The sequence below is a fragment of the Drosophila guanche genome, unplaced genomic scaffold (genome assembly GCF_900245975.1).
Source record: "Drosophila guanche unplaced genomic scaffold, DGUA_6, whole genome shotgun sequence".
Classification (NCBI taxonomy): domain Eukaryota; kingdom Metazoa; phylum Arthropoda; class Insecta; order Diptera; family Drosophilidae; genus Drosophila; species Drosophila guanche.
In genome coordinates this window covers 949,654-965,445 of record NW_022995758.1, presented here as the reverse complement: position 1 = coordinate 965,445, position 15,792 = coordinate 949,654, and the positions used below count along the sequence as shown (strand labels likewise).

The 15,792-nt window shown below is 47.3% G+C and overlaps 1 protein-coding gene across 1 annotated transcript; it reads left to right on the top strand.

The window, feature by feature from the left end:
• The first annotated feature begins 14,164 nt into the window (after positions 1 to 14,164).
• Positions 14,165 to 15,290, top strand: LOC117590486 (achaete-scute complex protein T5). Its single transcript, XM_034283143.1, has one exon. It carries the CDS (start codon positions 14,295 to 14,297, stop codon positions 15,006 to 15,008), a length of 714 nt encoding a protein of 237 aa, XP_034139034.1. The 5' UTR covers positions 14,165 to 14,294; the 3' UTR covers positions 15,009 to 15,290.
• The last annotated feature ends 502 nt before the right edge of the window (positions 15,291 to 15,792 follow it).

The following is a 15,792-nucleotide window of genomic DNA, read 5'->3' as shown; positions in this document are numbered from 1 at the left end:
TTGAAATCTAAGCAACAAATAAAGTTATTTTTTTTTTGTATTTACTTCGCTGCCTTGGAGCAAGTTTTAAGGTTTCTTCTTGGTTCGTTCAACGCTCTTTAAGGTAAAGGTAAAACGCATCCAATGCCCATGGGTCCAGCTAGGTCTGCTCAGAGACAGAGCCAGATAGGGAATTGAAATGTGCCTGAACCCTGGACATGGAATGGTGTGTTTAATACTCTGTATTCCCACTCATACCAAGTGTAAAAAAGAGTTTGACTGAAGCTAGCAAGCTTTGGCATCACTGGACAGTTTTTCTGCATCTAAACTCTGGAATATTATTTCAAACTTATTCAGTTCTATTAGAGACAACATCTACAATTCCTTTTGGCCTACATAATTCAAAATTTGAAGTAAGTGCAGACATATTTGTTTGCTGTAAAAATATGTTTTGAGTGCGCTCAAAGATTAAATGATCGTATAAAGTGTTTCAGCGGAAATGAAATTGCATTACAATTGCATGCTGTAGCATGTCACCTACAGCAATAGTTGTTGTGCCACTCGAGCTGGTCGGGGGAGGGTGCACGCGCTGCAGACCTATGCTTGACCGTAGGGAAGGAAATGAGGGGGCTGGGGAGATGACTTAGGAAAAGGCGAAGTAACCGGAAGGGGAAAATCTAACCAACGAAATACATATCCACCATGATTGACGGCTGCGATGGTCTTGTTGCGGCAGTCCTTGCCCACCCAACCATGATCATCCTATAAATTCCAAGAGATATCAAAGTTTCGGATGATCCCTTAATAGTCATGGTTAATCTATATTCCACACCGTGAACGTTGCATGGCTCCTTAATACAAAAAATCACTAGCAATTCATTTTTAACAAATTAATGATAGGTTTATTATATGGGTATGTATGTATATAAAGAGAAAATTATAGAAAAATAAGGTGAATAAGGAAATATTAAGGATAATAAGTTTAATAGTTAGATTCTACTAATTTTATTCAAAATGTAAACTCTTAATTTAGTTCGATAAGTTTTGTATTAATATGTAATTATTTGTAATTCATTAATTTCATTTTCATATTTCTTTTTTTTTCCAACGGAAATTATTTTGGCTCTAGTTAAATGCTCATAGCTGTAAAGCTCCATAGATAAAGCCAAGCTTTGAAGGAGCGCCGAAAGCTCGCAAGCTTTACGTTGGCCGAAATCGCAACAACAAGAAAGACCGATCAAGTATTTATTTATTATTTCTTATTTATTTCTCTATCAAGTTAATATTTGCAATAAAATAGGTTCTTTCACTTACGTATTTGCTTTTGTCATCCATGTCCAAAAGATCTTTCGGCGATGGGAGAGCGAACCTGAAAGCTTTTAAGACCTACGTGCGAGGTGGTCATAGGTCATAGGTGGTTAGTGGTCATGGCTGCTTTCGCAGCTACCTCAAGCGCTTTGGCTTCGAAGCGTCCTCTTCGAATGCCACCGGTTTGACCACGAGCGTCACCGCATGGAGGTAGTATTAGGCGCCAGGATCTCCTCCGAGACCTTGAGCGTTATGCGAACGCTGAGAGTGTTGGAGAGGAGGCGTAAGCAGGAGACGGAGTAGGAGCCTTCGAGCGTGCGAAGCAATGCTTTGCGGCAGTACCGCGCGCGCCGGGCGCCCACTCCCACTAGCAAATACGACCCTCATTATAATTATACCCACTAGTGTAAGAACGTGGTATTATTAAAGCAAGATAATAGAAGGAATAAAAGAATGAATACAAAAAAAAAATAAATACACATGATTTCTCTCCGTTTGTTTTGATTCTTTCTTTTTTGGGTTGGACTTCAACAAATTTAATGGAATAAGTAAATTGTACGTTAGTTTATTAATGTTTTTGTCACTTGCGCTAAATATCATTACTTTTCTTTACATGTGTATTAATCAAATTTGTTTACGCCAAATTTGCGCAAAGGGCTTATGGCCGGGAGCAATTACTATTTGGATATAAGTAAAATGAATTTGTAGCATTAAGAAATTGAATTGTAGCATTAAGACATACTTACAGAAGATTGTTGCTATAGAACATACATGTAATATGTGAATATCGATAGACAAAGAGGAAGAACATGGATGTAATAGGTGAATGCGAAATTGAAAGAAGGAGAGTATTAAATTGATTGAATTCCGACTCGGTCGAACCAGCAGTACTTGGCTTTTTACTTCGAGATTTTTATTCCGAACTGGTTGCGAGGAGTTGCGGAAACAAAATTCAAAACGAGGTCTGAATCCAGCCAGGGCAGCGATGGCATGGGGACACAAGTATTCATTTGAAAAGCACGGCCTGTAGCCTCTCCGGGTCAATGACCTCTCAAGTGCACATATTTTTTGAATGCACAGTGGGACATATTGAGTTTCGTATTTTGTTCTTCGCTGTCACTATGCCGTTGATTTTAGTTGGTTTAGGGGAGCAACAAAACAAATGTTAAGCCAAATGTTCCGTCAAGGCCTGGGTCAGAGATCGTCAGGGCACTGGGTCGCGCCTGCGCTAAAGCTGGAAGGGGGGCCAGGGTGGTCTTCCAAAAATAAGCCCTTCTATGGGCCCAGTGGACGGCGTAGGTATTTCTCCGGTGTTCCGTGGGTAATTTATTCGGAACTCTTCCGGTAACCTGGCAGCAACCTCTTCTGTCTTCTTTTTATGTTCGCTCCACTCACTCTTTGAATACCACGAGGAGAAGGCCTCGCTCTACTTTTTCCGGAAATCAGCTCTTGCCAGCCTAATTTTCGGTCCCCCTACTGTTTGTCAAACTGACAGTGGGAAACAAACAGCAATTGGGCTGTCAGGCAGAGCGAAACTCGATCAAAATATTGGCTCCCCACAGTGGTGAATTGCATCCATTGCAGACTACTAGAATTACTGGTGTTGTATAGTTTGAGGCTGAGCCTCAATATAACAATTTGTATTATTTTGAGCTATGAACAAGCGCACTACAATGCATAAAAGTACCAACTGGCAGACACGTGGATTTAATATTCTACTTCATAAATGAAAATAATTTAATTACGCTTATGTTAATCATGTTTTTGATGGTGGCAAGCAATTGAAATGGATTTTAAATGCCCAGCAGCGGATACATTTGATTCACTGATTGACATTTACATTGGAATTGGACACAACATGAAAAGCCTTGATGACGATTCACACTCAGACAGCAAACAAATTGCAGTGGGATTTTCCATAAAACTTAAACAGAAATACAAAATGTATTTAATGTATATAAATGTATTGGGAACTAAAGGCTGCATTTATTCATGTTTTTTAATTCGCTGGCTATTGAAGGTAAGTAAACACTTTTGCCTTTTAGTCACGTTCACTTTACCATAATTCTATCTTTTGCACTATCAGACTGCTTAGCCCTGCCCTGCTCATATGATAACTAACCCCCAGCGAGGGGGGCCTGTGGATTGCACCCGCTATAGTCCAGCGCTGCAACACAATAAGACTCACAAATACTGCCAAATATGCTAGGCGTAAAGTTATTTTATTTGTTCTGTAATAAATATTTGGAGCCGAAATATTGTTTCCATTTTTTCTCGCGGACTTCTCTCTGGCAGTGCAGAGCTTCTGCTGCCTGCCACTGGCTAGCGCCACACACACGCCCCGTTGATGCTTCGATTTTTTGTGTGGAATACTTTGAGGGTCGCGGTATACTTTCGGGCAGAACTCGTTGCTGCCTGGCTGATGTTTGGGGACGCATGCAAATACGAGCATAATCCAAGCAGCACCCCCACGCCCCACACAGCAGTCTGCTGCGAATTCCACTTGTAATTACCAGTGTGGCCACATCGAGGCTCAGCTAAATGGTGGGTACAAAAACACCCAGCCCAACCGAGCGCAGGAGCCATGATTTATTCATTCGAGGGCGTGGCAGCGTAAAACTTTCGAAAAACAAACAGAAGGGGGGGCTGCTCGCGAGACAACAAGACAACATTTATTTGCTTTTTGATTACGGCCAGACCACAGCTCCTTCTCGCACAAGCTGTGGGGACACGCACGGTGCATAGGGGAATTGAGGAATGGGGGAATGGGGGGATGGGACTGGCTGTGTGTGCGAAACACTTAACGCCGAAAGTGAGCAAAACAACACTTGCTCTATTAACACACGCCAGGCGGCAGACGGAAGACTGCAGACGGCAGCAACTGGACTCTCCGCTCCAACTGTCTGAAATATTTATTGAGAAACATTAAGGAAGCCAAGTCGCAGTCTCCATCCATGTCCCTGTCCCTGTCTCTGGTCTGTGTCCCTATGCTGAGGCTTAACGAGAAACCAAGTTGGATATTCGTACGGGTCGTACGTGTAGCTAATTTGCGGTCCGAGCTTAGGCCCAGATCTCAACATGATTTACATAGCCCAAACAAAAAAAGGAGAGGAAACCGCAGTGGCGCATGCAAATTATAGAAATTTTGGGCTGTAGCCCAAAACAAATATTGTGATAGTCGATGGGCACGATGCTCCTTGCGTGGTTTGGCCTGGGTCGTGGGGCTATCATTAGGCGATCCGATTCGATCGCTAAGCAATCTGGTTATTCAAATGCAATAAATCCAGCCAAATAAACGGCCCTAATTTCATGTTAGACGCTTTAATTTCACGCTGCCATTTGCGGCTTCCGTTTCGCATGAGTTTTGTTCTCGGGATTGGGGGGATATTTGCATTCGTTGTGGCTGTGGCTGGCCCTTCAAGATGAATTAAGTTGCAAGTGGCAGGGCAAGGCAAGGCAAGGCAAGGCAACGCATCCTGTGGCGCAGAATATCCTCAAACGACTACACTTTTGTCTGAACTAAGCGGCCATTAAGTGATCCTAGTGGCGAGTCAGCTGATGATGATGATGATGATGATGATGATGTTGAGGCTGAGGCAGTGCATCCAGCTGATAGCGGGTGCGGCGGCTTCATTAATAATTACACACAGAGCATCCTCATCAACGGCTGCCGCTTTAATTGAAGGCGCCAAAATCAGGAGGCATCATAGTTGAGAGGAGCCACCGCTGTGCCACGACAAAGTCGTCTCAAGCTGTTTGCGTCGCCTTGAAAATGAATGCAAGTGGAAATTGATATCGGGGAATCGGGCATGGGAATGTGCTTGAGTCTTCGTTGTACCTGTAACTGTATCGACGAGCAGGTACCGAAGGTTACAGTTGCATACAGTTTGAATTTTTGCCAAAATTCGTATGAAGGAAAGAGAGAGACAAAAAGCGGTCGTAGCTTTAACTGGCAAGATTGAGAGAGTTGCGAATGAAGCAGAGAGAGAGAAAGAGACAGTAAAGAAGCTTGCAGACAATGCCATCGGCTGCACGTTGAGCTTTCATTTACGTTTTGTTTGCACTCTGAGGCCAGAATGAGAGAGGTATAGCTGAAAAGCTCAAAGCACTTGACTTTGCGCCAATATCTAAGTCGATTTGATATTCAGTGCATCAGTGAGACTTTATGCGTGCAATTCTAGGGTATCTCTTGGCCTTTGTTCATTCGTTTCCTCATTCTGCCTCTCTGGCACAGCGCTCAGCAGCTTCTTGATTTCAATTAAATGCCTAGCAAATCAAAACTTTTATGCATATTAATCAAAGACTTAATTGATTCCGCAGCAGCGGCAGCAGCAACAGAAGGTCAAAGGAAGGCGTGAACGCTGAACGCTGAGTGCAGAGCGCAGAGGAAAGATCTGCAATTAATTGCAATGGGAACGAGAATGGGAATGGCAAATGAGAATGGGAGCAGGGAAAGTCCATTTTGATCGCTCAATTAAAGCTGAGAACTCGATCGAATGATCGGATGTTCGGCTGCACTTGCAGCTTGATGACCCTTTTATGGGTCCATTTCATGGGCCCAGACTCGAATCAGCGAAATTGTTTGCATTGCATTGGCTGGGGGGGGGAGGGGGTTGGGACTCATCCAGCTATTCCTGGTTGGTGGCAATCCCATAAAAATAAGAGAGAGTGACCAAGAAACTGTCGTCCCTGCAGATAGCGGAGCGTGTAGCGTGTAGCCGCACAAACGGAGATACAATTGTATCTGTGCATCTACCGCTGGCTGTGGCTCTGACTCCAGCAGGTAGAGGTTGATGCCTCTGCCCAACCAGCCAGTCCCTGCAGCTGGGCATAAGACCAACTAATGCACTTGCAATCCAATCTAATCGTTTGCCAAATGTCAAACGAGTTTCATTCATGAGAGATACCCATACCCATACCCATACCCATACCCATAGCCATTCCCAGTTCCTATCCCATTGCTGTGAGAGTTCATTCAGTTGGTCGATAAGTCCGGTTGCGTTTTCGATTCGTTTCGGTTTCGAGAGTTTCATTTCCGATATGACAAACACGCGTGAAGAGCGTCAAACGTTTGGATGCCTTATCTGTGGATACCCCGGCCATGGTTTAATTAAAAGGTTATTCTTGTATGTCGCCGGCTTGGCAGGATAACGGCTCAGTCCCAGTTCAAGTCCCAGTCACATACTCAGGAATATCCCCTGTAAGATACCCCATTTGATTGAGTTGTCTGCCCCGTCTCCCTCTCCCTCTCCATCTCTCTCTCACTCCCTCTCCCTCCTTGCCCATGTGTTTGTTTTCCCTTTATCTTAAAGAGTTTCTTTACTCGATTACGACCCCGACCTTGCCGCCGGCCGAGCCACACTGAAAACTGAAAGTCAACCGCAGAACAAAGATACAACTTTGTATGGGGTATGCTCTGGTCTCCAGCTCCAGCTCCAGCTCCAGCTCCAACTGCGAAACGACCACAAATATTCGCTGCACAGGTGCCAGGTGAGAATTGACAAATTTCCATTTCGTCAATTCAATCAATAAAGCTAAAGTCGACCCAGCCAAACATCGGGGGCAACACCTCGGGGACGGGTCTGGTGGCTGCAACGGCAGCGAGTGCCGCCAAGGCCGCTCGGAAACCGCTTTCAATTAAATTGGGGCACACTTTTGCCTGCGGTCTGGTCGCCCTGCAACATCATCATACCGATCATCATCATCATCATTGCTGCTGCTGTTGTCCCCTGCGGCCACTGTGTGCCTCCAGTGTGAAAATGAAATTGTTGCCCAAGGCGGTGGCAGTCCCCAAACCAAACCAAGTCCCACTCCAAAGCGATCCCCAGGCAGTTTCTCATTCTCCTCAAAAAAAAATAAACAAAAAAAACACAAAATTATGAGAAAAAAACCAGCTGGAAAGATGCAGAAAGACGAAGCTCTAAATACTCTCACAGAGCCTTGAAAAATAAATAAATTCATTTGGTTTGCAGCCTGCAAAAGTCATAAATGGAATGTTGCATCCTTTGGACTGAGAGAAATTTAGTTTCGGAATGATAACCAATCTCAATGTTTTCTTTGCTGAGCGTCAAACATCTGATCAAAGGAATTAAACGCTTCGAAAGTGTATCAAAAGAAAACAAAAACAAGTAGTGAAAAGGAAAGAAAAACTGGTAGTTAGTACTTTTACCAGATCGTTGACAGTATGGAGCTGGTGTGGGGTGTGGGGTGTGGCGGGAGATCATATTGAAATTGAAACTGCTGAAACTGCCTGCAACTGATGGAAAGTTATGGCAGTCGTGCCTCTGTTATGGCCAGATCGCATCCAGCACCGAACGATGTCCAGCAGCATAATGATGACGAGCCACGATCACCGCGATGGCTCCAGATTATGGGGCGGCCCGTCTATTCAATCGATCACATATGTGGTACTGGGACAGAGCTCCTAGAGGCTGAACAAAAAGGGCTGACAGAAGAAAGAGAGAGAGAGAGAGAGTCGTTAAGTTTCTGGACAGGAAATATGAGAACGTGTGAATGAGATCTACAAGAAATTGAGTCCACTCAATGAGTCAATCGATCAGCGGAATCGCAACCAGCAGAACCACATAGCTGGCTAAGTGTTCTCGAAGCTCGATTAGCATCAGATTATCCGATTAGATGGGATGGTAGAAAGAGTAAGACTCCTTAAGGGATCCATCTCCAGGAAGCTGTACTTAAGGTTTTTACTGCATAAACGCATCAAGTGTTATTGCAGATCGATTAAATAGATATGAGATGAGCAGAACCTTTTATGTATCTGCTTGGGAATATTGGCATTCAAATGGCTGCTCATTGGTGCGCATTTTTGTAAGGCAGCCTCATGAATTCTTTGGTCAAATTCTAGTTCAATCAATGGGAATACAATTTATGCAATGCCCCGAAACCAAACACAGGAAATCATCCATGGAATGTCATGGAATCTTAACTTTGTTGTCCCCATCATCATCAGCATCTCCATAATCGTATTCTTTGCTCTAATAAACCAAACAATGCCGCAATGCGCAGGCTACTGTTCTGTCAGGGGAAAGGGGGCTTTAGGATTCACTTGATTGGGGGTACTGGCGCTGCGTGTGCACCAGTGACCCTGTGCTGTGTGTCTTGTCGTGGCTTTTTCTCAGTTACGCGCGGATTGCGTGCTCACCGCCCAAAAAGAAGCACAAAGAAGGGCAGAGACCATTCCATTCCATTCCATTCAGTTGCGTTGCGTGCCTCATTGCAGCTTGCCGCAGATCCTTGCCTCACCCTCTGCCGACCCAACAATTTGTTAACAATTAGCGCCCGTCTATGCCAAAAGTTGGAGCCACTTGCCGCTGCCCGTCTGAGTGCGAGTGCGAGTGCGAGTGCTGGTGGTGGTGCTGATGCCGCTGCTGCTGCCTTTTAAGGTGCTGCACATTAAGAGGCCACATTCCATCAGCGTACCATCGAACCGCTGTTGGTGGTCCGGTCTGGCAGCTTCATATCCATATCCATGTCCATATACATGTATGTACATATATGTGCACCATATCCATATCAATCATGCCGTCGTTGCCATATGCTAATGATGGCAATTAATCAATGAGAATCAGTTAAGACGAACGCTCGTCGTCCCGGACAGCACACGCAATCGGCCCATTCACTTGCCACAAGTGGCAAGCGCCGCAAAATGAGCAAAATCAGCAACAGTAACAATAACTAAAAACACGGCAAAAATAATGGGAAAATGAAACGAAAAATGTTAACAAGATCCCAGCCATCCCAGTCATCCCTGCCATTCATCTCATTCATATCTAATGATGTGTTGAAGTTGCAGTCCCCGACGGGGCAGGAGCAGAGCATTTGTAATTGCCACAGGACTGACCCATATTAAATTGCCAGAAAGACGGACGGACAGGATAGGCAGGCCAGAAAGCCTCCTCCTGGCACTCCTCTCTGCTGCATTTGCGTGGTTCGTGGTTCGTGGTTCCTGGCTAATCCCGAACCCGCTCACAGCGTGTGCTGCACTTGCACCTTGTCCGATCCGATCCGATCCCATTCCATTCCATTCCATCGCTAACGAGCTCTGGTCCTGATGCCAAAACTGACCCCGACACTGACCCTAATTGTCCACTCCCCTCTGCAGTGATGGCTCGGCCCTCTTCTAGGTTCATGCTCATCTGGGCCATATACATGTGCACGTGGCAGGGTCCGCCATCTTCCATCTTCCATCCTCTATCCTCCATCCCCCAACCAACGGGAACCAGTTCGACACAGCGACAGAGCCACGGAGCGCATGCAAATAATATATAAGTTACTGTGTCAGGCTGGCCATGCAACAGGTGAAATTGTCGTCGCCGTGTGCCCCAAGTCCACAGGCCACAGTCCCCACTTATCCGCATATCCCTCAGCCCCATTTCCATTGGCAAGCCCCGACCGTTCGCTCTGCTCCGCTGAGTCCCCCAGCTCCAGTCAATGTCAAGTGTTGCACTGGACTGACTTACTACAAAAGTTAATTGCACTGCACGCGCACGCCAAGAGGCCCCAGACCCAGACCCAGACCAAGACCCAAACACAGACCCAAGACGATGACGACAGGCCGCAGCTCAATCCCAGATCCAGGTCTCAGGCTCAAGCTCAGGCTCAGGCTCGGGCCACGACTCGTGTGTGTGCAATATCAAGTTTCCATGTCAACTGGCCATCGCTGTGCACAGTGGGCCGATGAGTTGTAAAAAATGAATATGCACAACAACAAACTACTTACTTCCATGCCATAAATTAGACTACAACAACGCAGATGATGCTACGAGGAATGCCAAGCTCTATTACAGTGAAACTTTCTTCTCCTCTTTCTTTCTTTTTTCGTTCTTTACTTCCACGACGGAGGCGAAGTCCAAGAACGTTTACTGCTTCTCTGCCGCTGCGACTGTTGTTTCTCTGCCGCTGCGCCGCTCTCCGCGCATGGGCCGAAGCCACGCGAAGCTTTTAAGCTCTGCGTGTACCGTGCACATAGCAAACGACGCTACCGGACTCTGCATGCGATTATACAATCCACGAAAAGTATTTTTCTTGCTTTGTGGAGCGTCTTCGGCCCACTGTGACCACTGGGGCCCAGGGCCTGCCACCGTGGTTGTCATTAGGCCGCTGCACTTGCTGTTGTAATTGTGACAGGAGCAACGAGCATGGATCGCTAAAGGGTCGAGATCGCGCTTGAAGTTGCAGTTGCAGTTGAAGTTCAGCCTGGGAGGACGCTGGCACAGCACCGAAGTCGGAGCTTTAAGTGGGGTGTGGCAGAGAGTCGGGTTTTTCTGCCGCACTGTGGATTGGCGCGTCGTGATCGTGAGTGCCAGAAGCTGATTTCAGCACGGCTACCGATAAGCGAGGAGCTGCCACTGCCACTGCCGCTTCCAGTTGACAGACGCGTTGATTGGTTTTGCCGGTCACCGAGGGGAGGGTGTGTACCGGTGCAGGGCAGACATGTAAATTGCTGAGAGCTCTCGGCCGATAAATACAAAAACTGGTACACATATTTTTTCGGCAATATTTTGTACTGTTGTTGCTTGATTATATTTTGTTGATAGTCATGCTTGTACACGCCCCGTGCCTCCTGTATTTGACAACTTTTTGCATAATTGCAATTGCCAGCAGATGAAAGAGCAGGCCAAAGGACCATCGAGAGCAGCAGCAACAGCAGCATCAACAAAAGAGAGGATGATCACGATGATGATGATGATGATGATCATGTGATGACGATGGTGTCGAGGCCATGGACCACCATTCATAAATTTCGAACCCAACACGAATCCATAAAATACCCGTGCACCTCGATTAGGTGTTGGCCCTACTACTCGCACAACAATCTCACGCCTGGACAACAGGAGCAATGGGCCTCCTTCTCTCTCGCTCCTTCTTCCTCATTCGGCCGGGGATGTCTGATTTAATGCAATGCCACAACAAATTGTTTTGTTGGGGCCTGCTCGAACGCTGGCCCGCAATTAATCAAAGTTCTCGCATTACAATTAATCAAAAATTGCTGCCACTGCTGCTGCTCCCCATTCCGCTGGGGCCAACGCCTGGGACAACGCCCGAGCCAATCCGTTGGCCAGTGTCAGTGCCATAAATATCACTGGGGCAATACGGCGGCCAAATAGAATTGGCGGCGTCAAAAAGCGCACCTTAGATGTCGAGCCCTTTTGATGACACTCTGCACATAAATCAGATAGGTATCCCAGCACAGCACACCATAGAGTGGGCGCGGCTTTTCGCCTTTCATCGTATCGTATATCGTTGCCCATTCCCATTCCCGTTCCCATCCCGATTCCGATTCCGATTCCCATTCCATCAACCTGATCACGATCGTCAGGCGGCAATTTGATGACCATGAACAATTGACAGTTGACTTTTGATTTGATCGGCGAGCATTATCATTTCATCAAAGATTGCCAATGAACCACAGCAGAGATCGGAACGCTTTTCTAATAAGCAGCGATAATAAGTGCAATTTATTTGCAGTATTTATTATGTGATAGATGAAGCAATCCCATCTGCACAGACACATAATTTGTGGACGCTTTCTACAAAATCTCAAGGCAGTCCTCGCAGTGAACTTTCGGCGATAAGTGCTCAAGGATCTTTGGCGTCAGCTATTGGTTTATTCAATGATCGGTGCAACATTAGACTTTCCACAAATCAGTCATTAAAATATTGACTTGGATCGTCATGTAGTTGCCACCGCTCTTTAATCTACCTTTTGTGTGGAGAGATCCAACGATCCCCAATGCCCGATCGTGAGCCAGCGTATTCGGCGAACAAAAATGACACAGACAGACACAGAAATGTGATTCGGGGCTTATGCAAAGTGCTGAAGGGGCGAGCCAAGTCAAGTCGAGTCGAGTCGAGTCGAGAGTAATGACAACGGCGCGACCTTGGTCTGGGGCGCAATGCCGAAACAGTTCCCGAAAGTGTCCGCTTAAGTTCGGTAAATGTGCAATGCAATGTCTCGCCTCGGCTCGGCTCGCTTCGGAGGTTTTTTGTCGGTCTTCGAGCGCGTCTCTTGCCGCTGGCCAGCCAACCTCTGGAGTGCCGCCTCAGAGGAAGTGTGGAAAAAATGATGCGATGTCAAGTTATTGACAGGCCGAGTCGATATTAATGACGACTTCATTTTCGCTTCACTCGCTGGCTATGCCACTGTCTCTGTCGCAGTTCGTTTTGACTTCGTTTTGCTCTGGCCGTGTCTTACCAGCAATTATTGAACTAGTTAGTCGGCCCCGAGACAGAAACGGATCGCTCGGAACGTCGGCTCGGCTCAATTATGAATACGATCGTACGCGGATCGTAAGCAAAGCAGCGGCAGCCACAAAACCGGAGAGGAGAGGGCAAAAGCCAGAAGGTCCGCGGCGAACGTACATATTTAAGCCAAGATGTCAACATAATTTATATTAAATTTTTGTGTCAGATAATGATAGCGCCTCCTGCTGCCGATCGCCTTCGGATTGAGCTGCGGATCTTCTCCACTTAAGCGTGCCGAATCGGCTCTGGTAGCGCTCAAAATGTGAATTAATTTACAACTTCTGCAGCGATGGGATGGACATTGGTCTGGACTGACTGATCCACAGCGAATTTCTATTGCATCAACAGAGACCGCACCGGATACGATCGATTCGCTGGACTCTGGCATGGCCCATGGACCGCCTTTGACCATCTGGAGGGGCTGCCCGTGCCTTCCAGTCTGTCCCGACCTCTCACCTGACTCTTGCAATGCGATGCAATCTCCCGCCGCTACAGCAACGAAGTGTTAAACGATGCCCAGCATGGGTCTGTCCAATGTCAATCGACACTTTCGGCACGGTTGTCTAGCGTGCAACCAGAATGGGAAATGGAAAATGGCAAATGGCAAATGGCAATGGGAATGCCCTGGCTGGCGGCACAATGGAAGCATCATCCAGCAGAGAGCCCAGCAGCAGCATCCCAGTTCGGGCAACAATACAAAAATGTGTCCCCTGTCCTTCTCCGCTGTCCGCTCTAAATGCTTTCAAAATGCTTTTGAGTTTGTGCTACGGCCCATGTCCTCGTCCTTGGCTCGACGGGTTGTGCCCAGTGCTCTACGATTGGCATAAAGGGCCGCGGGGCATTAGGAGAGTGTTAATAGAATATTGCCTCCGGCTGATCAGGATCAGGGGAATGGATGGATCACTGCTTGAGGTGTTGACGAGACCTTGAGCTCTGGATCTTCTATTGCAACTCCACTCTACCTCTGCCTCTTCTGTTCTTCCTCCGCCCTTGATTTATTGTGGCTCAACTATTACGGCCATAAAAGTTGGTCTCCACTTTCATTAGGCGGCTGCACACGACTCAGTCGCTGTAGGAGCAGAGGAGGGGCTGAGGCTGGTAAGTGGGGACGAGACTGCAGACTGCGGACTGCGGACTGGGGAAACATCCATGAAACCGGTTGGCAGCCGGCACGCGACAGTCCCAGAGCCAGAGCCAGAGCCACGACCGATCCGAGCCCCAGTTTGGGGCTGCAGGGCAGCAGACAGGCAGCTGTAAAAAAACGAACCACAAACTGTTCTCAGATCGGGAACACTCAAAGCACTCGGCACAGAAGAGGCAGCTGCGAGATGCCCGAGAGAGAGAGAGAGAGAGAGAGAGAGAGCAAATTGCGTTGCTCGTTTAAGAGCGCAACGCTGAGAGATTGAGTGGAGTGCAGCGGAGGTAGAGTGGAGTGTGAGTGTGAGTGAGAGTAAGAGAGTTCGGATTGAGTGATCCTTGAGTGAGTCACATTGATGCTGCACCTTTTTGCACCTTTGCTTCCTGTGTGTGCGCGCGCACGCGCAGGTAGACGACTCTGCAGGTGAGATCTTCAGCCAGACCGGGGCTCGGGCCCCTATAAATAGCCCGAGCGGACCGGGGAAGGGCATCAGAACAGAGCCAGCGCTCGCAGGGAATACCCAGTCAGCCAGTCAGCCAGTCAGTCTACAAGTCTACAGCCCTCCTCTACACATCCATCCATCCAACCTACCATTTATCTATCAGCCATGGCACTGGACAGCGAAAACTCAAGTCAGGACATGTTCGGCTACGATCAGTACGATCAGTTCGAGCAGTCGCTGGAGATTGGCGGCGCCTCGGTGGTGCGTCGCAATGCACGGGAGCGCAACCGGGTCAAGCAGGTCAACAACGGCTTCAGCCAGCTCCGGCAGCACATACCCGTGGCCGTCATCGCCGATCTTAGCAATGGGCGGCGGGGCATTGGTCCGGGGGCCAACAAGAAGCTGAGCAAAGTATCCACACTGCGCATGGCCGTCGAGTACATCCGCCGTCTGCAGAAGGTCATCGATGAGAATGATCACAAGCGGCAGGATCGGCAGCAGCATCACTCACATCATAATCTCCAGCAGCAGCAGCAGCAGCAACATATGCTCTTCCAGCAGCAGAACTTGCAACTGCAACAGCAGCAGCAACAGCAGCAGCAGCAGCACTTGTACGCCCTGCAGCAGCAATTGCAGCTCAGCTCCCCCACCGGCAGCGTCAGCTCCTGCAACAGCAGCGACAGCAACAACAGCTCCTCCTACTACAGTGCAGCATCAGCGACAGCGACAGCCACAGCCATGGCCACTTTGCTGCAGCCAACTGGAGTCACAACGAAGCTGGAGTCCAGCTACGAGGACTACCGCAACAACTCCTGCAGCTCCGGCACCGAGGATGAGGACATCCTCGACTACATCTCGCTCTGGCAGGATGACCTTTAAGCGGATCCACCCAACGATCCACCGCTAGTCGCAACCACACAACGAACCATTGATTGGCCCGCCAAGTATTATATACCTCTCGCACCAGCAAAGTATTCTATTCTATTCTATCCAGGCACATTCGCAGCATCCTTTTTTTTGCCTGTACAAACTAGTCCGTAAGAGCGCTGCATGTGCCTGGTTATTATATAGTTTATAAGACTGTTCCAACCCTAAGATCTAGCTCATAATGGAAGACAATTTACCACTAAGAATATCTTTTTTTTTAAACAAACAAACATGGAGGACATTAAACTGATAATATTTAAAAACGAAACTTATTTCAAGACTTCTGAATGGGAATGGGTGCGGGAAGTCAAATGGGAAAAGCGCCGGAAGAGCATTTGGGAACTTTCCAGATTTATGGAGTTCCAAAAACTGTAACAGATTTCAGACTAAAGAAGTGCGGTCTAGCTTGGTAAATATGTGAAACATTTTCTCAATTTGGACTTAATATTTGACTTTATATTTGAGATTGAAGAGTTCTGCTATGGCAACATTTTTGTACATTACTTAATCACTTTTGTGGCAGAACTTCCCACGAAAACCACTCGCTGGCTGACTCTCAAAGACTTACCACTCGAGTGTAACGTAATGTATGGCAGCGTACTCAATATTGATTATGTGGCGCAGCCCCAGATAACAGAACCAGGGACATATGTACGAGCTGGTCCCGTTAAATTCCCTAGAGATCGGCCGTAAATTATCCAAACAATTTGTCAGCGTTCAGGATACACTTATTTGA